The sequence below is a fragment of the Halichoerus grypus genome, chromosome 5, assembly GCF_964656455.1.
Source record: "Halichoerus grypus chromosome 5, mHalGry1.hap1.1, whole genome shotgun sequence".
NCBI classification, from domain to species: Eukaryota; Metazoa; Chordata; class Mammalia; order Carnivora; family Phocidae; genus Halichoerus; species Halichoerus grypus.
This window is the reverse complement of record NC_135716.1, coordinates 86,689,841-86,714,547: the sequence shown is the minus strand read 5'-3', so window position 1 is coordinate 86,714,547 and position 24,707 is coordinate 86,689,841. Positions and strand designations below refer to the sequence as shown.

The 24,707-nt window shown below is 48.2% G+C and overlaps 1 protein-coding gene across 1 annotated transcript; it reads right to left on the bottom strand.

Moving 5' to 3' along the window:
* Window positions 1-9,881: 9,881 nt before the first annotated feature.
* Window positions 9,882-24,656, bottom strand: ITGA10 (integrin subunit alpha 10). Its single transcript, XM_036112996.2, is given in 30 exon segments — window positions 9,882-9,947; window positions 10,245-10,358; window positions 10,640-10,735; window positions 12,173-12,286; window positions 12,427-12,507; window positions 12,768-12,881; window positions 13,046-13,124; window positions 13,550-13,639; window positions 13,747-13,823; window positions 13,957-14,049; window positions 14,231-14,372; window positions 14,529-14,614; window positions 14,813-14,926; window positions 15,356-15,498; window positions 15,591-15,757; window positions 16,345-16,475; window positions 16,972-17,175; window positions 17,319-17,462; window positions 17,688-17,836; window positions 18,023-18,167; window positions 18,408-18,481; window positions 18,613-18,778; window positions 18,968-19,118; window positions 19,801-19,949; window positions 20,111-20,238; window positions 21,191-21,305; window positions 21,531-21,622; window positions 21,820-21,929; window positions 22,129-22,240; window positions 23,840-24,656. Coding segments are annotated over 30 exon segments (3,498 nt in total). The 5' UTR covers window positions 23,892-24,656.
* Window positions 24,657-24,707: the final 51 nt, after the last annotated feature.

The following is a 24,707-nucleotide window of genomic DNA, read 5'->3' as shown; positions in this document are numbered from 1 at the left end:
AAATACATGAGAAAGATATAAGGAATAGAAATACATTTTGTTGAGGGAAAAAGAAGGTAATTCTGTCCTAAAATGAGACTGGTTGTTTAGAGAGAAAAGGCTTAGGACAAAATCTGAATGAAAAAGAAAGTAATAGACGGTTTATAAAGGGAGATCTTTGGGAAAGATTTTTTTTTTTACTTTTGTCCATGCTCTTTTTAAATTTCTAATATTATCCTTCGACATGATGTTTTCTTGCAACCAGGTAATAGTTCCATGCAGCATTTCTTAAAATAACACAAATTATTGCTTCAAACTTATCATGTGCTTTAGATATGCTTGGTTGAGCAGAAAACAGTCCATCATGTCTTTTGATTTTATAATCCTACTGTCTTCACAAAAAGAACTAGCTGCAATACAACAGTCCTTCCAGTCCAGCACTTAGTGTTTACTGAATAATCCTTAGTTTGCTTAAGTATGCATCTTTTGTCATTGAGAATTAGTGTTTTCTAGAATAAAAAGGAAGCCATATGTTTATCAAAAAGCATCAGTGCAGGCCGCTGTAAGAGTGAGATGAGAAAGAAAACCCCAAGGTTACATATTGGGCTCTGACTAATCTCATGATCTGGTGACTGGATCAATTTTTACAGTTCTGTGAAAGTCCTCCTTTGTCTGTCTCTTCTGAGTTTTTTTTGTTGTGGAAGGCATAGAGATTTTGGAGCCAGACAAATCCAAGTTTTAGTCTCACATTCAGCACTACATGTAATGTATGGCATCAGGCAGTTGCTTAGCCTGAGCCTCAGTTTCTTCACTGATGCAGTGTAGACACTATGACTCTCTCAGCCCAGTTGTTGGGTGGATAGATGGTATGGAGGTATGGAGCCTCTGCTGTGAGCTTATTCCTGACAGCCTCCTGCCATGCTGTTGATCACGGCCTCCTTTCATCCCCCACCTGTACCTGACAGATGATTTCTATGACGGCAAAGATGAATAGCATGTGGTTCCTGGTCTCAAAAAGCTTACAATCATCATTCAACCAGAAATCCTCTTATATAACCTTTTCTCCCTTGGGAAAGAATTTTACATTCGATCAGGACTAAGCTTGAAATGAATGGATTTTAAAAGTACAGTGGTATAAGATTGAAATTCTCCTTTTCTCTTTGTTAAAAAGACAAAGTTTTCTTGGATTGTTGGTCTGCTCTTGATAAGAAAATATAAACAAAGTTTTTTTCTCTTTTCTTCCTCTGTCAGCCCCAAAAAACCAAAGCTTCTATGTTTTGTCTTTGATTACTTAAGAAAGTTAAAAGGTTTCGATGTTAAAGGAGCTCAGTTTTGCTAACGACTATATTGCTTCCTGTAGAATCCCTTATTGACACCTTGGTTAAATGTAAATATTAAATTTATAATGATCTGTAATTCTTTTCAGATATGTGCTTTAAAACTTTCTAAGGTTTTTAACAAACTTCCTGAGATTTGTTTATTTTTTTATTTATTTTTAAAGATTTTATTTATTTATTTGAGAGAGAGAGCACAGGAGCCAGGGGAGAGGCAAAGGGAGAAGGAGAAGCAGGCTTCCCACTGAGTAGGGAGCCGGATAGGGGCTCAATCCCAGGACCCTGAGATCATGACTGGAGCTGAAGGAAGATGCTTCCCTGACTGAGCCACCCAGTTGCCCCACTTCCTGAGATTTAAATGGTAAGTGAAGTTTTTGACAAATTAGGCTTGTTTATTTGGTATGTTAAGTTACTCCAGAAGCACTGTCAAACTAATAATGATAAGCCATAGGTTACATTGTTTGGGTAAATGCTATAATTGTTCTAGAAATTATATGAAACTCCTCAAGTTTTTTTTTTAAGATTTTATTTATTTGACAGAGAGAGAGCATGAGGTGGGGGGCAGAGGGAGAAGGAGAAGCAGACTCCACTGAGCAGGGATCCCAGGACGCTGAGATCATTACCTGAGCCGAAGGCAGACGCTTAACTGACTAAGCCACCCAGGCGCCCCAAAATTCCTTAAGTTTTAATATGTTTTGGTATAAGGTCATCACTTGACGTTCTAATTATTAAAGTGTTATGTGTCACAGAAATAACCGATTTCCTTATCAATTGCATTATAATGAACTCTCATATCAGATCTTCAACCTTGTCTATTTTTGAGTTTTTTGTCATTTACAGTTCTTGTTCTGATGCTCTTACAGAATGAGTTTTGTCTTCAAGGAGATTCATAAAAAGGACTTTTAACAAATACAGGTTTTTGATATCTTTAAAATCATAAAATTGAACTGGGTAAGAATTTCCAGGACTAAGAGGAAAGCTGCATTCAAACAGAACAAAAATTAACAACATAGAACTGAATGAATTGAGGAAGAAGATTACAGTTTTTTATGACTCTTATTTGAAACATTGCTGGTTCTCTAATGTTTACTCTTCCAGATTGATGAAGTTTTCTCTTAAAATATCCATGACTTACAGGAATATGATAAAATATTCTTTTATGAACAAATTGAAGCAATCTTTCCCCCTACCCAAACCTTCCAGAAATCAGAAACTCTTAATGAGTATTCTTTCTTCCATGGCAATTACAGTTATTTGCATAACTTCAATAAGAATCTGTTCTCCTGGGGCGCCTGGGTGGCTCAGTCAGTTAAGCGTCTGCCTTTGGCTCAGGTCATGATCCTGGGGTCCTGGGATGGAGCCCTGCATCGGGCTCCTTGCTCCGCGGGAAGCCTGCTTCTCCCTCTCCCACTCCCCCTGCTTGTGTTCCCTCTCTGACTGTGTCTCTCTCTGTCAAAAAAATAAATAAAATCTTTAAAAAAAAAAAAAAGAATCTGTTCTCCTTATAACAGGACACCACTGGAAATATTGGTTATATTACCAAGGCTTTGACTGAAATGTCATATTTGAGAGAGACATGCAGAGACAGCTTTAAAGAACTAAGGTTGACTATGGAGCCAAAAGAGCCCCTTGGAAATGTTGGCCTGATACCTTGTTCACAGAGTTCCCAGCAGCCTTACCAGATGAGTAAAGAATGTCACTTCCTGGTGTGCCTGGGTGGCTTAGTCCATTAAGTCTGCCTTCATCTGGCCTTTGGCTTGGGTCCTGATCTCAGGGTCCCGGGATCGAGTCCTGCATCGGGCTGTCTGCTTCTCCCTCTCCCTCTCCCTCTGTGCTGTCTCTCTCTCTCATATAAATAAAATCTTAAAAAACAAAACACAAGAATGTCACCTCCTGGCAAGTGCAGGAACCTCAGGATATTTTGGGGACCTCGAGAAGAGGAATATACCCAAATCTACAGGTATTGCAGGTAAGTCTGATGACAACAGTTTGGCTTGGCTCTGGCCTCCAGAGGCTATTAAAAGTTCAATCTGGAAATTCCTTATGAAAAGTTCCAGTAAAGCAAATTAAAAAAAAAAAAAACTTACATGTTTAATCACTATTCTTGCTGAGCTTATGTAAATACTGAGGCCAAGTTTGTTAAAACTGGACTGGTTTTACAACGAAATTAGTCTTGATTTGGCTATCTATGGAAATAAGGGTGAATTTAGAGAGAAAGATTGTGTTTCAATAATGTATCCTTTTGGATGTTAGATTGTAGTTTTGATTAATTGTCTTTAAATATTTGTTGTTTGCCTAAGCTAGACAACTTGAGGTAAACTTCAGAGAGATTGCCATAATAGTTCATGTATAGACAGTCTTCCTGCTTATTACTCTGTGGGGATAATAGAAGGGACCCCACGGACATATGATTATTTAAACACCTGGACAATGGGATGGACTCCCTAACAATTGTGTAACTCAGCTGTCACCTTGATCTATTCTATGTAGCTGGAATAACAAATCACTCCTTAAAAGTCAAAGCATACCCCACTCCATGGGATTAACTATAAACTTGTGGAGATAATGGATGGCCCCACTTTCCCTATAACTGGATTGGAGAATGCACTTGGGGATGCCCTTATCTCCCAAGACAAGTCATTTCTCACTTGCTAGTGATTCCTCATAATTAGGATATTGTAAGGCTAGACATCAGGCAAAGAAGGCTTCTAAATGGTTTTATTCCTCAGTCATATATGTCCCGGGAGCCACCTCTATAGATGTAAAATTACAAGTAGAGGCCTAAGGCAAGCATGCAGTGGCCACCTTTAACCAAATCCAACATGAAGTCACTCCAATACCAGCACATATAGGGATATTTCTACTACTAAAGAGAATGTTTCTTTGCCTATGGTAAATGTTACATGGGACTCTCCAGGCCATAAGAAGCCTTTCTCTTATCCTCAAACTATCAAAAAAAATTTTAAGATTTTTAATTTATTTAGTTAAGAGAGCGAGAGCGAGAGCAAGAGGGAGAAGCAGACTCCCCACTGAGCAGACAGCCCAAGGCGGGGCTCGATCCCAGGACCCCAAGATCATGACCTGAACCCAAGGCAGATGCTTAACCGACGGAGCCACCCAGGCACCCTTTAAACTATCAAAATTTTAACTGAATATGCCAACCCATAGATAGGCTCATGACAACAAATTCCCTGAGTATGTAGTCCTTCCTATCAAGACACCCAGGAAAGATTCTATCAAGTATGGGATGGATATATATGGCTTACTCTCACAATAGGACAACTAAGCCAAAAGGCCCTTTTATGCTGGGAACAGAAAAACCATACTTGATTCATGGTCCAATAGTATTTGCCAAATAGGATGGCTCTCCTCCCCTCCCCTCCCCACCACCAGAAGCCTGTGACTTTACCATTATTTTACAGGCAACCCATTGACTTGCTACTGACTAGTCAAGGTGACCAGATGTCAGATGGCTAGCACCTAATGGAACACAATGGTTATGTGGGCCAAATCTGTGGCCATGGCTTCCACCAGGCTGGACTGGGAGATGTACTATAGGTTATGCCTAGATTCACGGCCATAGCACTCAGACTAGCACCAGTCCAGCTAATCTTCCATATCTAAAACAATGATGGACAAGATCCGTGTTCCATGGGTATGACCATCTGACATCTATTTTTCTTCCATCAGTAGCTTTAGAAAAAGATGTCATATGGCACCTGGAGGCCCTCAATAAGTACACAATTAAGGCCTTAAATGACTCTCAAAATAGCATTACATTATTAAACACTAAAGTAACTCAAATGTGTAAAACATTTCTACAAAATAGAATGGCATTAGATGTCTTAACAGCAGCACAAGGAGCAACATGTGCCATTATTAAAGTAGAAGGTTGTGTCTATATTCCAGATTATAACAAAAATATGACAGGAGTACTTACTGATATAAATAACCGAGTCAGTGCTCTTAAAGACCCTGCATTGTCTTAAAGGCCTTAATGATTGGTTAAATTCCTGGTCAGGAGGTGGACTGTGGTCCACCCTAAAGGGTCTTCTTTATCACACTTTTTATTTTTATTATAATATGAATCCTAATATGTTGTCTCTTTTGCTTTGTTCTCTCCTATTGTTGAGATACATGCAAGCAGTTCCCGACTCCTTTGCCCAGCCGATGGATGAGCCTTACTACTCAAAACAAATTCACCCCAATGTACCCTCTGTACTCTACAGCAGTGGCCTTCTGTAATAGTTACTTGTAGGGACAGATGGTGGCCAATTTCAGTCCATAGGTAGGGACATCTCTACAACCCCTGTCAGCTTGAAGAAGTTACAGAAGATGAGCCCTTTGCCTTTCTTAAATAACCTTAAATATTTAAGGACCGAAGAATGGTCAGGGGGAAATGATGAGGGACAGAAGCAGAAACATGTTCACCTTTAGCCCCAAAGGCTCACCTATGGCCTGCATAGTTTCAGTACGGATCAAATGCGTGCTGGTGGCTACATTCTTTTTTTTTTTTTTTTTTTAAGATTTTATTTATTTATTTGACAGAGAGAGCAAGAGAGCACAAGCAGGGGGAGCAGTAGAAGGAGAGGGAGAAGCAGGCTTCCCGCAGAGCAAGGAGCCCGATGCGGGGCTCGATCCCAGGACCCCGGGATCATGACCTGAGCTGAAGGCAGATGCTTAACCATCTGAGCCACCCAGGCGCCCCTGGTGGCTACATTCTTAAAGGGTCTCATCACTGCCTGTAAATTTCACTGATAGTTAATATGGAACTAATGATAATCACCAGAGAAATCTTGCGAAGGTAGTTTTACGAGTAGAAATTTGAAGTCAATACTTATGATCTGATCCTCCCGGCACGTCCTCTCCCCCTTGAGCACTAAGCATATAACCACCAGCTGCATACAGCAAAAGTGCAGCTCTTTGTGCCCACGGGTCCTGTCCCTGTGCTACTTACCAAAACTTACTCAGTTGTACCATACAATGTCTAAAGAATTCTTTCTTGGGGCACCTGGCTGACTCAGTAAGTGAAGCATGTGACTCTTGGTCTCAGGGTTGTGAGTTCAGGCCCCATGTTGGGCATGGAGCCTACTTAAAAAAAAAAAAAAAAAGATTTATTTCTTGACCATCATGCTCAATGATCCCTCAACATCTTGTCTCCCCGCGGCCAGAGCCACCACTCAAAGGCCTACAAAAGCCAAAGCCTACTTGCTAAAGCTGAGTTCTTCACGTGGTTACAAGGCTCAGCAGGAGCAGCACCCGGCCTTCTCCAGCCTCATCTCTCACCACGTCCACAAACAGCCCAATGCTCAGGCTGTTCTAATCCACTACAGTTCCCTTCCCCACTGGTGATTAATCCTCTCTGGAATGCCTCCTCTCACACTTGCTGGCCCCTCAAGGCACTTTTTTTTCTGTAAAGATTTCCCTTACAACCCTGCCACCCCTGCTTAAAAAAGTGTGCCCCTTGTGCGTGACACGCTTCGAGTCCTTACTGCTAGGTTGTACAACAACCACCTCTGCCATTACTTATTTCCGGGTTTGTTTTTCCTACGAGACGGGGCTCTTTGATGGTAGGAGTTGTATTTTATATTGTTCTCATTGCCTGGCACATGTTAGGTGCTTAATGTCTGATGAGCAAATGAATGAAAGATGAAGGAGGGAAGGAAGAAGCAACAATGAGAAGAAAGGAAGGGACACTCCTGTGTCTGAGGAGAGCCTGTTGTTTCCACAGTGGCTTCTCAAACTGCCTCTGCTTCAAAGGAAGAGGCCCAAGTGAAGAATAGGTTGGGTTAGAAAGTCCCACTCTGGAGCTGAAGGAGAGAGAAGAGAGGGATCTCTAGGTGGGGAAAAATATTTAAAATGCTCTTTTAATCACACGGATAAGGAATTAAATGAGCCAGTCCTCAAAGAAATCCATCTCCCTTTCGGTGCTGACCGGGAATAAAGAAGGGAGATCTGTCCACATCACCACATCAGAAAGAGTACGCTCCATAAAGGTTGATCAAGCGATAGCTTATATGAAGTGCACTGAGGGTCACCATGGACTCCTTCTGCCACAAATAACTCATCAGTTTGCCACAGAATGGTTGTCCTGGCCTATTGGCCAGACCGGCCACCATTTTTGGAGTTAGGCAACAGAGAGAGAGACATGGTCTTATTTCTAAGGCTGTTGCTTAAGTGCACATGTTCCTTGAGGGTACTAGAAAAACACTGGATGTCTAAAAAAAATCAAATAGACTTGATTTTTACCATTAGAACCTTCTAATTATTGCCTTAGTGGGCATGAGGGCTTATTTCAAAGGGGATGAGGCGTGGGATAAGATTTAGTGGCAGGAGACAATAGCACGTAGGGGAAACAAATCTTTAGGGCCTGTGTAAAGAGGAGGTGGGTCACCAGATTAGGAGCACCACCTGGTGCTTTGATATACCTTCTGACTTAATCCTCACGATATACAGGAAGATCGATTATTTTATAACAAAATATGTTTATAACAATAGTTAACTTTTATTGAGTATCACCTTACTTGAATTATCTCATTGGTCCTCACAACCCTAGTAAGTTTAAAGACAAGAAAGCCAAGACTTAAAGAAATTAAATCTGCCCAAGGTCAAAAGTGGTATAGCTGAGATTTAAACCCAAGTCTGTCTGCATTCTTAACCAATGTACCATACAGCCTCTTACTGTTGTCTGAGCCTCAGGGTAGTTAGGACTGGCCCAAGGCCACACAGCTAATAAATGGCAGACCTGGGGTTTCAATCTAGGCCTATGTGCTTCCCAAACCTACATGATTTATACTCTGTAGTCACTTAAGTAGGTGAGGATTGCAGGAGGCTAGAAGACGTCTCCATGGGAGAGTCACGGAAAACATTTCGAATATCTCATACCTTTGTCTTCCAGGAACTCAACTGTATAGGTCTCAGGTGGTCCAAGAATCTCCCTCTCACCATGCCTGAGCTATCCATATCCTAGGGAACTCAAAGAGAGCCAGAAGTCATTTGACACTGAACTTTATTTGTTCTGACCATCTGATATCCTGTCCACCCTGCTAGGAAACAGAGACAATGTTCTGTGCAGAAGACCAGAGACATGTCAAGATAAACATTGTGGTCAGGCCTCAAAAACAAGTTCTGTGGCTGCTGGTCAACTGCCCGGTCAGGTCTCCTCTCTTCTCAGCGTGAAACAGGTGCGGATTCTTCAAATGGCTGTCAGAGCCGCACCTTGGAGACCAATAACAGACTTTGGTATCCAAAGTCTTGATTACAAAGAAATATAAATTACCCAGTCGTTGGTGAGAAGGTAATTCGCTCTACTACTGGCCCGGACCACAAAATGGGAGGAGAGGTGGTGAGGTGACCCAGAGATAGAAATTGGAACTTTCCAGTAAGTATCAGGCAAGGGCTGGCAAACTGATTCCACCCTACCAGGAATGACTGCAGTTGCCCCAGAAACATTTTCCTAGGAGCTCTTTGCGCCACACAACCAATGCTAAGCAAGTAAGGGCTTGCTCCCCAGAGACCTCCTGCCACCCACTTTCGCTTCTTCGTCAATGCAGACTTGACTAGTTTAGACCCCACAGAGCTGCTGCTTCCCAAAGCCGGTGAAAGGGTTTCCCACCGTCAAGAAGAAATCATCTCCCTTCTCTCTAGTTTCTATAAGGTAGCCCCAAGGAGGGCTCATGAGTGTGTGAGGCCCGAGAGAGGAGAAAACACCGCCCAGGGTATCCAACTCTCTCCACTGGTCGGGACCGAAACACCGGGACTCTTCTCTGCTATCCCAGCTCTAGCCACCTGGGGGCCCCTGGCTCCGGAGCATCAGGCACCCGGCCCTGGCTTCGCTCCCAGGGAAGGCGCTGAGCTGGGAAACCCAGGACCGCCAGGCCTGGAGCCGCTCGGTTTCCCAGGCACCTGAGGGCGGGCTAGTGCACCACGAAGTCTCAGGTTTCAGGGGGATGGCAGTTGCCCGTCTAAAGGCTTCTCTGTTCCTTGGAATTGTACAGAATGTCTCTTGTGGCTTTTCTTCCTCCCTCCTTGTTTCCTGTTGACTCTCCCCATCCGGCTCTCTGAATCACCGGACTCCACAGGAAAGAAGCAGATGTTGACTTTACTTTTCGAAGCCAACGTCAGCTCCCTTCTGTGGAGTGGGGAGCAGGCAGGAAGGTGAGAGGCAGGGAATGGAGGAAGATCGCCCTCATCCTTTCCAAATTTGAGGGAGGATGTCGGGGGGAATCTAAAAGGAGTCAGGGAACCTAGGCAAAAAAGTCTTGATTCCTGGGGATAAGGAAAAAGGGGGCCCCCAACCAAGGCCCCAGTGTTGGCTGTGGCAGCAGGATCATGAGGAGGGAAGCACAGGGGGAGAGTGTTTCTGGTTTGGGCGCCAGCCCTTCTCGTCTGAGGTAAGGCCTCATCTCTTGCCAGCAGCATGCTCAAGACTCAAAAGTCAAGTCAGTCTGCAGGTCTGGGAAGACAGTCCAGAGGCTTTTCTTGTCCATCTGAGCCCCCAGACCATGGCTCTTACGCAAGTCTTTTGGAGAAGCTGCCAAGAGGACTTTCTAGGGCTTTATTATACATTCATTGCTCCTATTTCTCTTCTCTTTTTTCTTCCTCGGGGATTTTCTTTCGGGCAAAGAAGCCAAGCTGTAGAGGAAGAGATAAGAGTCATCACCAAATGTCCTGCCTGGGGACCTTGCCAACAGCCCTCAGATATGTCTGAAATCTTCACTTTTGTTCTGCTTCCAAAAATGAGATTCTAGTTTATTTTATTTGGCTTAGTTTAATTCAACCAACATTTGTAGAGTATAGTGAAAGAGATCCGGGCAGGACACCCACAGCCTACTTAGCTGCCCAGCACAAATCCAGTTCTCCCTGCTATACTCAAGGAGCCCTCAACTCATGGGCATCATGGCCCATACTTCCCACCAAAGCAGTGCTTACCTTCCAAAGACAGAAGACAAGGAGAGCAAGTAGGAGCAGCCCTCCCAGGACACTGCCAATGAGGATCCACAGGGAGATGAGGACAGGGCGGGTCTGAATCACCTCCAGCAGGCTCTGTATGAGGAGGACAGCTGTTCGGTACTTGCACCCTTTCTCCCAGCTAGCCTCACCTCACATTATAGGGGTGAAACAGAAGCCTCGAAATAGAAGAATAAAAAGAACGCAACCGAGGCAGGAATAAAGGCAGTGGGACCCCAGCATCCTGATTTATCACTTCTGACTCCCCAGCTGCCTGCTAATGAGGATGCCTCTGTTCTAAAAAAGCCCCCAGGTGCCCTTGCCCCATTCCCACCCTCACTCTTTCTGTGGCTCTCAAACCCAGGCTTCGGTCCCACCTCACTCCAACGAGAGGCTTCTGTCAGCTGTAGGACACTGCCCTCCTTAGCTCCCAGCTCAAAGGTGCTGACCACTGTCAGAGACTTGAATTTGGCCTGTGGAAGACATTGAAAATGAGCCATCATCAGGTGGTGTGGTCTTAGAACCCCAACAGCAAAGATGAGGCTGGTAGGCACAACTTCCAGCATCTTCCAGACCAGAAGAAAAGGTTGGAGATCAAAGGAGAAAGAGCAGAAGGGTAACAGAGGGAAAGCCTCTGGCCCTTCATGTGTGTGGTTTGCTCTACCCAGTATTATTTAACTCCCGTTCTTTGGCTAACCCCTACCCCTCCTTCAGGTTGAAGTTTAGACATCATCCCTTCTGGGAACTAGGGAAGTGTTTCCTCCTAACCCCCACCACCCTGGATTAGGTCACAATATTCTGTTTACTTCTCTGTCTTTCACCGCTGGACTAGAAGATCCTTGACATCAAGAGCTGTGTCTTATAAACATATGTGTCTCTAGGGCCTAGTGCCTAGCACAGTGCCAAGTACACACTGGTTTCTCAATAAGGCTTTATTGAAAAAATAAATGAATGAATGAAAAAAGGATACCGAGGAGAGATACAGAGAGAACCAGACTTAGAGAAGGATGGTGTCTCAGACTTAAGCTTCCCATAAAATATGCCTACATCCCAGGGAGCTTGTGCTATTCAAAGTAAATTGCCCCTAGTCACTGTTACAGCCGTTATAATTAAGATGTCGTTTCCCTGCTCAGAAACTCACACTGACTCCTGACTGCCCATTGCAGTGAGTTCAGTTTCACCTCCCTAGCTTTGGAGAACTTTCTTAACCTAGAACACACCTTTCAGCTATACAATCTTGCCTCCCATTACCCTCCAATATCTATCATGCGTACAATATCGACTATTTATTCATTCATTTAAGAGAAATGTATTGAGTCACTATAATGAGTTAGGCATGGTGCTGAGTGTTGGGGATATTCTCCTCGGTGTCTACCTAATACAGGTCCTTTTCTATAGTAGGCACTTGATAGATTATTAATTGGCTGAATTTAGGTATCCTATAAATGTTGATTTTTTTTTTTAATATTTTATTTATTTATTCATGAGAGTCAGAGAGAGAGAGAGAAAGGCAGAGGGAGAAGCAGGCTCCCAGCTGAGCAGGAAGCCCGATGCGGGACTCGATCCCAGGACCCTGGGATCATGACCTGAGCCGAAGGCAGACGCTTAACCATCTGAGCCACCCAGGCGCCCCTAAATGTTGATTATTGATATAGCACCAAGGGATGATAAACAGAGGAAAATACAAGGAATCCATCTCATTATTCATTTATTCTTTACAACCCCATGAAGTAGGTATTATCTTCCCCACTTTAGAGATAAAGAGAAAGAATCAGAGAGAGATTAAATTACTTGCTCAAGGTCCAACAGCTCGTAGGAGGCAAAGCTGGAACTTGAACCTGAGTCTATTCCAAAGACTATGCCAAAGTTCCACGTAGGAGCGGAAGAGGAGAGTAGAAGAAAAGATTTACCCTCCGGAAAAATTCATTGTGAAGCAGCCTCAGTAGTCCAACAGAGACCTCGGTCCCCTTTGCCAGTCGCCCAAGATGACACCTCACAACCTGACATCGAGTGTTACTCCCGTTCTGCCAGAAGAGAGAGACAGATCAGGATCTTGGGGTGGAAAAATCACCTACTCCCCACTCCTGCCCCAAGGCTCCAAAATCTACTGCTCCCCGCTGCGTTCCCACTCTGGATATCTCCTTCACCTTCTTGCGACTCATACCAGTCTGTATGTGTGCTGAAACTCCTCTGGGTGCACAGGGCGCCTTGGGGGCTCGGTCAGGTTCTCTACTGCGCAGCTTGCCTAGAGGAAGATGCAACTTGAGCAACCCTCTTGATGGTGAGAGGCCACCCACTCCAGGCTGAGCAGGAGCATACTATCCACGCATGCTCTGTGGTTCTTCCCTGCGCAATCCCTTTCTTTCTCCCCAAAGAAGCCACATGTGTAAAAGAAAGGTCTCCCAGAGGGAGGAGCCCTGAGAGCAGTGACCCAGCAGATAGGGGGCTGGGTAAGTTCACCAGATCGAGGTGGCAGGGTTCCCTATGCCCTTAGCCCAGACTCACATTGTCAGTGATAACTTGAGACAATGACAGGAAGTAATTGCCCCCATGGGCCACAGCTGGAAGGAGGGCCGAGATGATGAGGCCACTGACCACATAGCAGCCAAGGTTCTGAACCTAAGAGCAGGATTGGAAATGGGAAGTGGGAGACAGAAGATCCTTCCTCATCCGTTCCCCTTCACCCTAGATGGCCCTGGACATCTAAGAGAGACTCGTCCCCTCCTTTGCCCAGGACTCCTCCCCCTCCCCCTGCTCATGCCAAGGACCCTCCAGCTTCTCACCCTAAGAGTGGTTTTGAATTCGGGACCCACTGGGAGGGTCCCGTATGGGTGGACCTCATAGCGGTGCAGAGTGGACTCACTGCGTGGACACCAAGTCAGGAGGTACATGGTCACAGCCATGACACAGACACAGGGGCACATGATCAGCACACAGACATGGATTCAGGGAAGGCAGAGCCAGCACATGGATAAAGAGATGGGAACACATAAAGAAGATCGAAATGGAACATGACGTAGACTTGATACAAACTTTACAGTCACATCCCATACCTGTCGCCCCAGCCTCAATCCCCAAGGCCTACAGCAAAGCCCTATACCTAGGACACATAGGTATACCTATACCTAGGAAAGGAAGATGCTTAAAAGGTTCAACTTGAGTGGGATTGAGGGCAAAATGATGGAGCAGCCCCAAGGGTTTGGGGGAAACACATGGAAGGAAAGGGAGGAAACATAGAGTATGAGTCTGGGGTCAGAACAGGGTCCTAGCGGGGAGCTGAGCCATACCTGGAGAATAGGAGGTGGGGCTCATATTGAATGTAGGCTGAGGTCTGGGCTGTGTTATCTTGAAGGGTCCCATTTCTCTCCAGGCTATTGCTGTAGGGTCAGGGGGAGAGGCTCACGTCCCAGCCCCCTCTCAGACAACCCTTCCCCGACAAGACCCAATGGGAGAGGCCTGGGGGGAAAGTTCCCTTTGTTCTCACCTGGTGGCAGTCAGCCTCACAAGGACCTGGCTCAGGAGTGAAGAGCAGCTAAACTCAAACTCCAGCAGGAAGGTCACCTGGGGTCATATGGGGTCATGGAATCTTCCTCTTCAGGTGCTGTTGTGTACCTCCTTCCCTAAACTCCCAGGCCCCGCAGTTTCCAGTCCCTGCTCTCTCAAAGCCGCTCTCTCATTCTGGGCCCCCACTCACCTGGGCTCCGGTCTGAAAGACAGGGTGCCCCACACTGCAGAGCCGGACATGAGGGGAAGGGGCGGTGCATTCCACCTTCACTGGGCTGTCCCTCTGAGAGCAGAGGAAGGGGGTGGGGGCTGGAGCTGAAGCTGCAAGTGCTCTCCTGCCCGCAGCCTCGAAACACTGAGCCTTTCTCTAGAGCCCTTCACAGCTGAGGCCAATACCCCAATCTTCTTCCTCCTCCTGCCCTGACTCCTCCCAAACCTCCACCCCCACCCCGCCCCCCAGGCACCTGAGGCACGAAACTGGCCAGGTGGAGGTTTCTAGAGAAGCTGAGACTCAGGCTAGTGTTGTAGGCATTTTCCTTCCTGTTCTCCAGAGTTGCTGACACCAACACTTTCTGCCGACCTCCTCGAACCACGAACGGGTCCTTCCTAGGAGTGGCGGATAAGGGAGAGCCCAGGAGTTGAAAAAGCTCCCAGAAGCATCACTTCTGCTTTCCTGGGCAAGAAACAACCCTCCAGCTCCCTTCAAGTTCCTTCCAGTTGGTCTCAGGTCACCCTGGCTTGGCCAGTTCATGTCTGTCCCACCTGGAGCCTTTGATGTCCATATTAGCTCGAAGCACCAGGTCTGTAACACATTCATTGTCAGGGCCACAATCCTTCGAGAAGGGGACCTAGAGGGGAAAGAAGGGGCTGAGGGCCCGATAGGAAGGCAAGGAGAAAGGAATGGAATTAGGGGAAAAGTGAAAAGAGAAGAGTGGATGCCCAGGTCAGATTTCGCTGTGATATCAGGTGTCCACCCTCCATGTCTCTCGAATTCACTGAGGACAGTGTTGGGACCTAGGGGCAGGGCAGGGCTTGGCACCGCTGACCAGCTTTCGTATGGAGGTAGGTGAGCCTTCATCCAGCACAGGCCCTGGCTTTGTGGTGTTGTCCAATGCAAAGGTCACAGTCAAGGCCAGGGGCCGGAGGTAATCTGAGGTATCCTGAGGAAAACCAGAGTCAAGGATCATGGGGAGCCTGGGTTAGGGGTATAGCCCAGGTCCCTGGCAGAACAGGAAGATTATAGTGATCATGTACCGAGCACCTTCTATGTGCTGGGTACTGTCCTAAGGTTTTATCAATACCATTACATTGAATTCTAACACAACTCCCATGATGCAGATATTATTAGTATCTCCTCCTTTTAAGCAAGGAACCTGAGGCGCGCAGGTTGTGTGACTTGCCAGAGTTGACAAGTGGCAAACGGCGGAGCTGGGCTTCAAGCCCAGATCAGCCTGCCCCCAGACGCTGACCTTCCTGGCTTTCCCACCTTCGGCTTCAGCTTTTTTGCCAATCCAGCGGGAGTTCGTCCTCCAATCCGCCTTCCCCTCGCTCCCAGGCCCTGATGCAAAGCACTTACTGCTCCTCCTCACCAGCACATGGAAACGTAGCGCCTCGCAAGTGACATTCCCGGCGCTGAGCCGGAGCCTCCGAGGGGACAGCCTCTGGCCAGAGCCATCAAACGCAGCACGTGCCCCCGCCGTCCACTCATCCAGGGATGCTGTAAACCGCAAATCTGGACGGGGCAGGCAGGAGCGAGGGTGAAAGGCGGTCCAGAGACAGAGGCCGGCGGGGTTGAGAGCTGCTTAGGCCGCTCCGGTCACTCACAGAATCGGCGATCCCAGCGGCCAGGGGTGCGCGAGGTCACTTGGAAGCAAAGGGCGGCAGATAGGCAGGCTGCCTCCTGGCCTCGCCGGCTGCAGTCCCTCTGAACCACACTGATGGCTGGCGGGGTCACCTCCAGTGAGGGGGCCAGGTGGACAATGGGCCGAGAGCTGGGAGCAGGGTGGGAAAGAAATTCTAGCAGTAAGAGGAAAGCCCTTTGAAGAAGGCAGTCCCCAGTGTTGGCCTCCCAGAGGTCAAAGGCAAGAACGAGGGGCTAAATGTACGCGTGTCACCCTCTCCGGAACCTTCTGGCAGAAAGATAATAGCTGACATTGAAGAAGTACTTGCCATGTGCTAGGCACTGCGTCAAGATCTTTACCCGATTGTGGCATTGAATCCTCACAACAAGCCTATGAGGCAGGCACTATGATTATTCCCATTTTTAAAAACTAGGAAATGGAGGAACAGAGCAAGTTGGTCAAGAAATCCAAATCTAGGGACGCCTGGGCGGCTCAGTTGGTTAAGCGTCTGCTTTCAGCTCAGGTCATGATCCCAGCAGGAGCCTGCTCCTCTCTCTCTGCCCCTCCCCCAGCTTGTGCTCTCTCTTGCTCTCTCTCTCAAATAAATAAAATCTTTAAAAAAAAAAAAAAAAGAAAGAAGAAAGAAAGAAATCCAAATCTAAGTCTGTGACTCCCAAGCCCTTGCTTTTCACAGCTGCACCACACTGCCCACTGCCTTCTGAGCTGGCACGGCTCACCTGAGCAGGACGGCTGCCCCCTGGGCACCCACAGCCACATCTACCAGGTCATCTCCATCCAGATCCAGCCGGCCGTCCACACTCCGGCCAAAGTAGCTGAGGGCCTGTGGCATGGAGACGGCAGCAATCCTCTGAGCGGAAGAGAGGGGAGACTGAGCTGGGACTCTCACACCTGGTGACCCAGGCCGCCCACCCGGTACACTCACAATAAGGAGTAAGAGAATAAGAAAGGGGGCGCCTGGGTGGCTCAGTCAGTTAAGCATCTGCCTTCGGCTCAGGTCCTGATCCCAGGGTCCTGGGATCGAGCCCCACATCGGGCTCCCTGCTCAGTGGGGAGTCTGCTTCTCCCTCTGCCTCTCACCCTGGCTTGTGCACTCTCTGTCCCAAATAAATAAAATCTTAAAAAAGAGGGAGAGAATAAGAAGGAATAAAAGAAACTAGCCTGTGTCTAGGAGCCCCTAGTACAACAACCTGCATCCTACCCTACCGCCTCACCTTTTTGACTACTGATAAAAGAGCACTTGTCCAGTTTGGGTCTCCAGGTCAGGGAAACAATGACGAAAAAGGAGCACACCCCCCTTCCCCTTCCTCCCACCCATGCCCCTGCTTTATCCGGACACTCCTGACCTGGGCGGGCCGGGGCCTGAGCCCGCTCCGGGCGCCACGATACAGGTACAGTGCTCCGTGGTGCCCATCCTCCAGGGGTGCCCCCACGGCCACATCAGCAAAACCATCTTGGTTCAGATCAGGGAGGGCGCCCATGGCAAAGCCAAACCGAGCATCCTGGGGGGGTTCCGGCTGAAGTGTTCCCTGGAGTGTCAGCAAGGACTGCTGGTGGAGGGAGAAGACAGAAGACGCTGAGCCGGCAGTCCCAACCTCTCCGCCAGCCCGTGAATGGGGGAATGGATGCGCCTTCCCTTCCTTCTTCCCTCCACCCCCCACAGACAAGTTCAAGGGGAGCCAGCGAGTCTCACCTGACCCACCAGATACACATAAACCCGCCCCGTCTCCTTGTTCTGGGGCCCCAGGAACATGGGGGCGGCCACAAGTAAGACATCCGTTATTCCGTCCCCATCCGTATCCAACGGGCAGAGCTCACTGCCAAAGTAGGAGCCAATCTGGGGAGTGGTGGGGAGTGGGACCCCAGAGAAAAGACAAGGTGATTGTGGATAAGTGAGAAGTACCCGCCAGCCTGCCAGTCTGGTCCTCACACCCCTGACGGACTCCGCCAGCCAGAATTCAGCAAAGACTTTTCAGGCTCCACTCTTGGCTCTTCCCTTTCCTCCCCCACAGCCTGAAGGTCCCTCAGGATCCAAGGTCCCACCCTCCCTTGCATGCCCTACCTGCTCCCCCTGGAGGCTCTGGGCAACCCTCACAGCCCCGTCTTCCTTAAGCTGGAAGGCGATGACCTTTCCTCTATGTCTAAACCGAGGAGCCCCTGAGAGAAAGAGGCGGCGTCCACCCCGCAAAAGCATGGAGGAAACAGAGTAACCTAGAAATGGGCAGGGAATCAGGGGTGAAAGGGAAAAAAGATGGGGTCAGAGTAAGAGGGTTCCCTAAAGGCACAGGAGCAGGTCCCAAGGAAAGTAGCAGATCAGTGAGAAACTGCTCTCACACCCTCCACTGGTGAAACATTTCCTGCTCACCCCGTCATCCCCTGCAACCCTCTGCTACTCACCCAAGTAGGCTGCGTGGTTCTGCAAAGCAGGGGGGAACTCATCTTCCAAGGCTGTCCGTGGGGGGAAAAGGTGGTGACCTTCTTCAAGCCATAACACGGAGCCCCCCCAGTCATAGGCCCCCACCATTCCAAAGAGAATCCCATCCTGTTTGGCAGAAACAGATGGGGTCACTTGAAAAGACAACAGGAAATGAGGAGTAAAAACCCCAGGAGTGAGAAGGTCACTAAGAGTATGCTGCGGTCAGTTGGAAAGGCATGGGAAGGTCAGCATGGACACTGGTTAAAGGAGGAATCTAGAAGAGCCCTGGGTTGAAGTTGCCTGAGTCTCAGGTTGGGAGGAGTCAGATGTTGAGGGGGGTCACAGAGGGGTCAGAGTCTGTCCAACCTTTAGCCGATGAGTAGAGAAACCAATCTGAGACATTTCCAGCCCAAAAGAGCTTTCATTTTCTCCATGGGACCCTGAGCATGAGAAAATATCAAAGCAGAATCAGGGAAGACATTTCCTTTGACATACTGAACTCACCACAGAACCCCACCTACACCCTGAACGCCCCCTTTTCTGTCCTCCATTTCTTCAGGGTAGTCATTACCCTCAAGGCCAAAGATCCGGTCTCCTAGTGCATCCACAATGTCAGTCAGCGCAGCTTCATCTGTGACATTGAAGAAGAATCTCTCATCTGGATCACTGGCAATCGTCCTGATTTCCCGCAGGAAAGAGGTGGGGTCTCGCTGCCTCCGGAGGTAGTGGCCAAGGACCTGGGGTCAGGAGACCCAGGTGGGGTCAGTTAGCTATGCGGAGTGGGATGTTAGAGCAGGCCAAGTAAAGTGAAGGAAGGGCAATACGGCCGATCTTTGGGAAGGGGTTAATGCCCATTCTCTTCAAGTTCCCAGTCCTCAGTGTCACCATCCCCCCTCCATCCCGCCAGACCCAGAGGAGATTCTCACCGCGATCCCATAGCGGGTCACTCTTCCAGCCTCACAGGCCTTGAGTGCTGCAGGAAGCTCCTCCCCATCATGTGATTCTCCGTCAGTGACAACCACCAGCAGCCTGGCAGCCTCTGGTCGGCCCCCATGGGACGGACTGAATCCTTCTGTGCTGAGAAGAGAGGGAAAGGAGTGAGGTGTGATCACGTGTATGCAGACACACACACACACACACACACACACACACACACACCACTGTCACAGTTCACCAAGGTCAGGCATCTCCCCTTTTACTCCATTCCCCTGACATTGTCTGGCACGGACATGGCACACAGTAAGGGCTAAAATGTTTGAATGACATAGAACATATAGAGCAGCATATCCTCCAGGCAAATAAGTATAAAATCCATTCGCTCGTAGATTCATTCAGCAAATATTGCACTGGGGAAAAGACACATATTCAGAGAAGTGTAAAATCAAGGAGGGGGGCGGGACAGGGGAGTCTTCCCAGAGATGAGTTCTGAATCACGTTTGGCAAGCGGGCTAGGACATGAGTGGTGAAGAACCTGAAGGCCAAGATCGAAGTGAGAGTGCAGGGTTAGAGAGAGTTCTGTCTACAGAGATAAATCAATCAGAAACGTGGAAAGACACAGACATAGACACTTTGAAGAATGTGATGAGAATGTGATGAGATGTGCAAAGACAGCCAGCTTAGCCTTCCCCAACCACCAGTGTGCACACAAAGGAAAGCATGCCAGACATCTTGGGGTGGACACACTGTACTCCAGACCCTCCCTAACCCTTCTAGGCCCTCCTCACTCTGGCCTCCCAGGCTCCCCTTCCCAATGCCTCACCAGGCCACCAGGATTGCTTGGGCAGTCTTTGTTTCTCGTCCCTCTCGCCGACTCAGGTTCTTCGCTGCCCTCACCACTTCTTCCTTTGTTTGGAAATCTCCCAGGGACCACTCATGCACAGGGCTCTCCCCATACTGTACCAGTCCCACCTGAGAACAAAGTGTGCGCTCACATGGAATGCATGTACTGAGGGAGAAGACAGTATGTGAGGGCAGGGATACTACTGAAGACACGACCTACATTCACCTCATCACCACTCTCTCCCTGCCATCTCTCCCCCTACAAGCCCAGCCATATTGCCTTCTCTTACCTGTATCTGCTCTGGGTCAATAAACAGTCTCCCTACCAGTCTTCGTAGGAAAGTCTGAACTTCAGACCAGGGGTAGATGCTATTGGAGCCATCCAAGACGATGACAACATCCATGTAGGTGGGACAGCCTAGGAGGAGGGGGATGCTGATGAGGAACAGAGGGGTAGAAGGATATTGGACATGGGGACAACAAGGGAAGAGGTCACAGGAGGGTACATTCCATTCAAACACGTTTTAGGCCCTTCTGAACATGCAAGGAAGGTAGTATGCCAGGCCCTGGGTCAATGTAGAAATGAGTAAAAGAGGAGATACACATGCATATAATTTACAAGAAGAAGAAGGAGGAGAAGAGGAAGAAGAAGGAGAAGAAGGGAGGAGGAGGAGGAGGAACTGAGTGCTAGGGAGAAACAGAGCACCACTCTGCTGTAGGACAACAGAGAGTCAGTTCTAATAGTAGGGAATCAAAGGAGGAGGCAATGGAAGATGTTTGAGGAGAGGAGAATATAAGAAAAGACATTTGCATGGAGAACGCTTTAAATAAAAGGACAAGAAGGTATAAAAATAGATGACAAAGAGGAGAATGGGGAGGGAAAGGCCATGGCCAAGGCACAGTGCATGGAGGGGTAGAGTGAGAGTTGAGTTTTTGAAGTTGGTTAGAATAGTTCATGGAGTCTTGATGCCCTGGCAAAGAGTCTGAATTCTAATCTGTTAGGAAAGATGGAACTTTTTTTTTTTTTTTTAAAGATTTTATTTATTTATTTGAGACGGAATGAGAGAGAGAGAGAGAGCACATGAGAGGGGGGAGGGTCAGAGGGAGAAGCAGGCTCCCTGCCGAGCAGGGAGCCCGATGCGGGACTCGATCCAGGGACTCCAGGATCATGACCTGAGCCGAAGGCAGTCGCTTAACCAACTGAGCCACCCAGGCGCCCCAGGAAACATGGAACTTTTGCAGGCACTTTCGGTAACAATGAGGAAAGGTATGCAGGCCCCCTGTCCAGCATCATACCCTCTTGCCCCATCTTTTTTCCACCCTGCACCCAGTTCTGGGGACTGAGTCCTCAGGCCCTTCTTCTGGCTCACGTTGTGCGGTGGGTGCCAGGCTTCCCTGGGGCCGGAATGAAGCATCTACACGGGCACATATCCCAGAACTGAAGACAGATGAGCCACAAGCACGAGACCAGAGAGGGGCACAAGCCTAGGGAGGGGCAGGAGAAGTATTACCCCCAGGGCTTGGGAGCGCACTCTCAACACTTGCCCCTAGTCCAAGAGGCACCGAAACCTGGGATTCCCCTCTTTGCTTTCTAGGGTTTTAAACTTCTTGACCTTGACCCCTTCACATAGACCAGTTTCCTTTACCATACTGCTCTTTTCTCTGCCAAAATCCTTCAGAGACCCCGTCACCACCCTTTCCTTAGCTCACCATGAATCCCCCATCATTGTCTGTCTCTAGTAGAGACATTCCCAGGTGCATATTCACAGCAGGATGAGATGAATTTCCCAGTGGATAGTCACCTGGTTGGAAGGGGGTGGGAGAGAATGAGATCATGGGGTCACACATGAGCTTCTTGAATTTAGGGAGATTTGGAAAGAGGATGAGATCAGGATCAAGTCAAAGACAAGGGAGTATGTAGGATATGGGGGTGAAGGTGAGGTGGCTACTAGCATATCAGGTTAGGGGTTAGGAGTGGAAGAGTGAGGCATCTTCTTACCCAAGTGGCCTTTGGCACATGGAGCACTGTGGGAACCCCCTACAGGGCAGCGATAAACGTCCCCTCTTCTGTCACCTGAAGGCCCATCCCAGGGGGCACCCACCAGCATCCTGGGAGAAGGACATGAGTATAAGCATTGTGTGAACATGACCTTTGAGATAGGCCAGAGGGAAAATGCATGGGGGTAGCAAGTCCCATATCCCAGCCACTTCCAAAAGACCAGATTCATTTAGATTCCCATCTGCCTTGCCTCCCCTTTAAGAGCTCCACCACAGTCCCAATCCCATGGCCCTCTGGTTTCCTCCTCACCACCGACGTCCACCCCCGACATGTTGTAAGACACTATATCCAAATTCAGCCTCGGGTGGCCCTGGGAATATGCGTGGGCGATGCACATCCAGATTAAAGGGGGAGCACAGACCTGGGGGGCAGGGTCATAAGGATAGGAGGAAGCGGTCAGAGAGGCTAACGAATGCCCAGAGAGGTACAACCAGAGAGGAAGCACGAAGGGAACATTTTGATCTCAGTCTATCTCCCTGTTTCTTACTCATGTACTCAGAGCTCCAAGCAAGGATGGTCTTCTTCCTGTGTTTCAGTCCAGCTATCTAACCTGTGGCCCTCTGCCATGCTGTTGCACAGCTGTATTTCCATTCCCACCCCTGCAATTTCATTCACAGACATGTCTGGAAGGGTCAGGTTCCTCTTGTCCACATCATTCCTCCTACACATCCTCCCCCAGAAGCTGCAAGACTCAAAGAGGGAGAGGGCCTTTCTGCAGCCCAGAACAACTGTTCCTTCCAGATTCTCCCCAAACGCAGGACCTCAGGGAGGACAAGAGGCTAGTGAGTACTGCCTGGTCTCTCCTCTTTCTGTCTCTTCATGACTCCCAGTGTCACGGTCACACTCTCAATCTTTTTCTCCACTGTCTAAGTCCCTGCATGATTCCAGCCCTGAAAACCTCAGTGGTAATTAACTGGGTGGGGCCACTCGCCTGCCCACACACATGGTTTGCCAACCATCCTTACCAAGGGTACCATCACCCCAAGGTTTCCCACAACCCACTTCTTTTCTAACTCATCCACCCTCCCAACTGCCCCCTGCTTGCCTGCCTTTCTTCCTTAACTTTCAGCCCACTCTAAAGACACCCCCTACTCTTGTCCTGGCTGAGTCTCACCCCCCCCCCCCACCAACCCCAAGCCCTTTAAAATCAGAGCTGGTATGGGGTACCTGGCTGGCTCAGTCAGGAGAGCATGCTATTCTTGACCTCAGAGTCATGAGTTCAAGCCCCATGTTGGGCATAGAATTTACTTAAAAATAAAATTAAATTTAAAAAATGTAAAGAAATCAGAGCTGGTATTTTAGGAAACAAAGATTACAGGGCACTGGTGAGGAAAAATTCCAAGCCTCTGGTCCCTCCCATGGTTCTTCCCTGTCTTGCTCTCTCCTTTCAAGCAACCCCCTCTCAGGCCACCCCCACCACCCCCGCCACCAATGGCTATAAGCTCTGTCTCAAACCACGTTCCTTCTCAGAAAGGTGTTTTCTATGTTAGCCTTTTTGCATCCAGGAAACTGGCAAGGCTGTATGACCAGCAACTGGAGCTCATTGGTTAGATAAACTGAGTTCTCACCACACAGTTAGGTATGCCTCGGGCTCCAGAGACCCCCAAGGGTAGAAGGAAGTTGGGAGGAGAATAAGAGGAATCAGACTAGCCACGTGGAAGGTCACATCATATTTCTTTTTGATCCACTCACTCCTCCAGGGCTTAGGATAAAGATTTTAGATAATGGGACACAAATCTGACCCAAGGCCCTGCCTGTCTCAATCCCGAAGCCCTCGTATGTGTGGGCATAAGAATGAAAACATGCACACACACACAAACACACACATACACACACGACACGCAGAATCAGTGTTAACTTCTCACCCTAACTCCAAAGATTTTAACCCTAAAGGTCTCGATGCCAAACAACCCATACACCTTCCTTCCCCACCAGGAACCAAGAAGTTAACCCCCCTCACCTGTCAGGAACATGATGGGCAAGAGCAGGTGAGGGATGAGGGCAAGCTTCATGCCTGCTTGTTCTCTGTCCGTGTGAGAAGTCCTCTGTGCCTCTGTCCCTCTCCTTTTCTGTTTTCTTTACTTTCCCTCCCATCCTGCCCCCTCCCACTGGCAGCTAAAAATAAAATGGGAGGAGTGATGGTGGGAACTCCGGGGAGCCCCAGACCAAGGAAAGGAGGACTGAGCGATCTTAGCCTATTTCTCTGCCCTGGTGCTGCCCCCTGGAGGCATCATCTCAATATCCAAAGAACCCAAGTCTTGACTTCTGCAGTTTCTTTCTCTTCCTTTTTTTCTATCCTTTGTTGTTGCCAGGCAGTTCATGCTTTCCTCAGGTTTGGAATAGATGGTAGACATGGGAGACAGAGACTTTTTACTTCTTAACCTTATTTATCTCACCCTGGGATATGGAAAATGAAAGAGCTGGTGACAGTGATATCAACTCCCCTCCCACCCAGGGGAGTCCCAACATGTGAACACAGCCAGCCCACAAACCAAACCTTGCCAGTCGCACTTCACTTAGTTCTGTCTGTGACTCAGCCTATGTTGCCTTGTGGCATTATAGCTTTTGGAGGGACTAGAAACTATGAACTGGTATGGGGTGTGGGTTGTGGAACCAGCATAATTACTGTAATATTAGACCCCATCTTCTTAACTAGGCTATAAACTTCTCAAGTTGGGACCATGGAGCTTCTTAGCTTTTTGTATCTCTACCTCTTAGTATTATGCCCTGCAGAGTGTAGGTGTTCAATAGAAGTCTGCGGGTGATGACGCTAGTGCCTAATCCCATGGAAAACCCAAACCACAGTACCAGGAATTAGAGACCTCAGA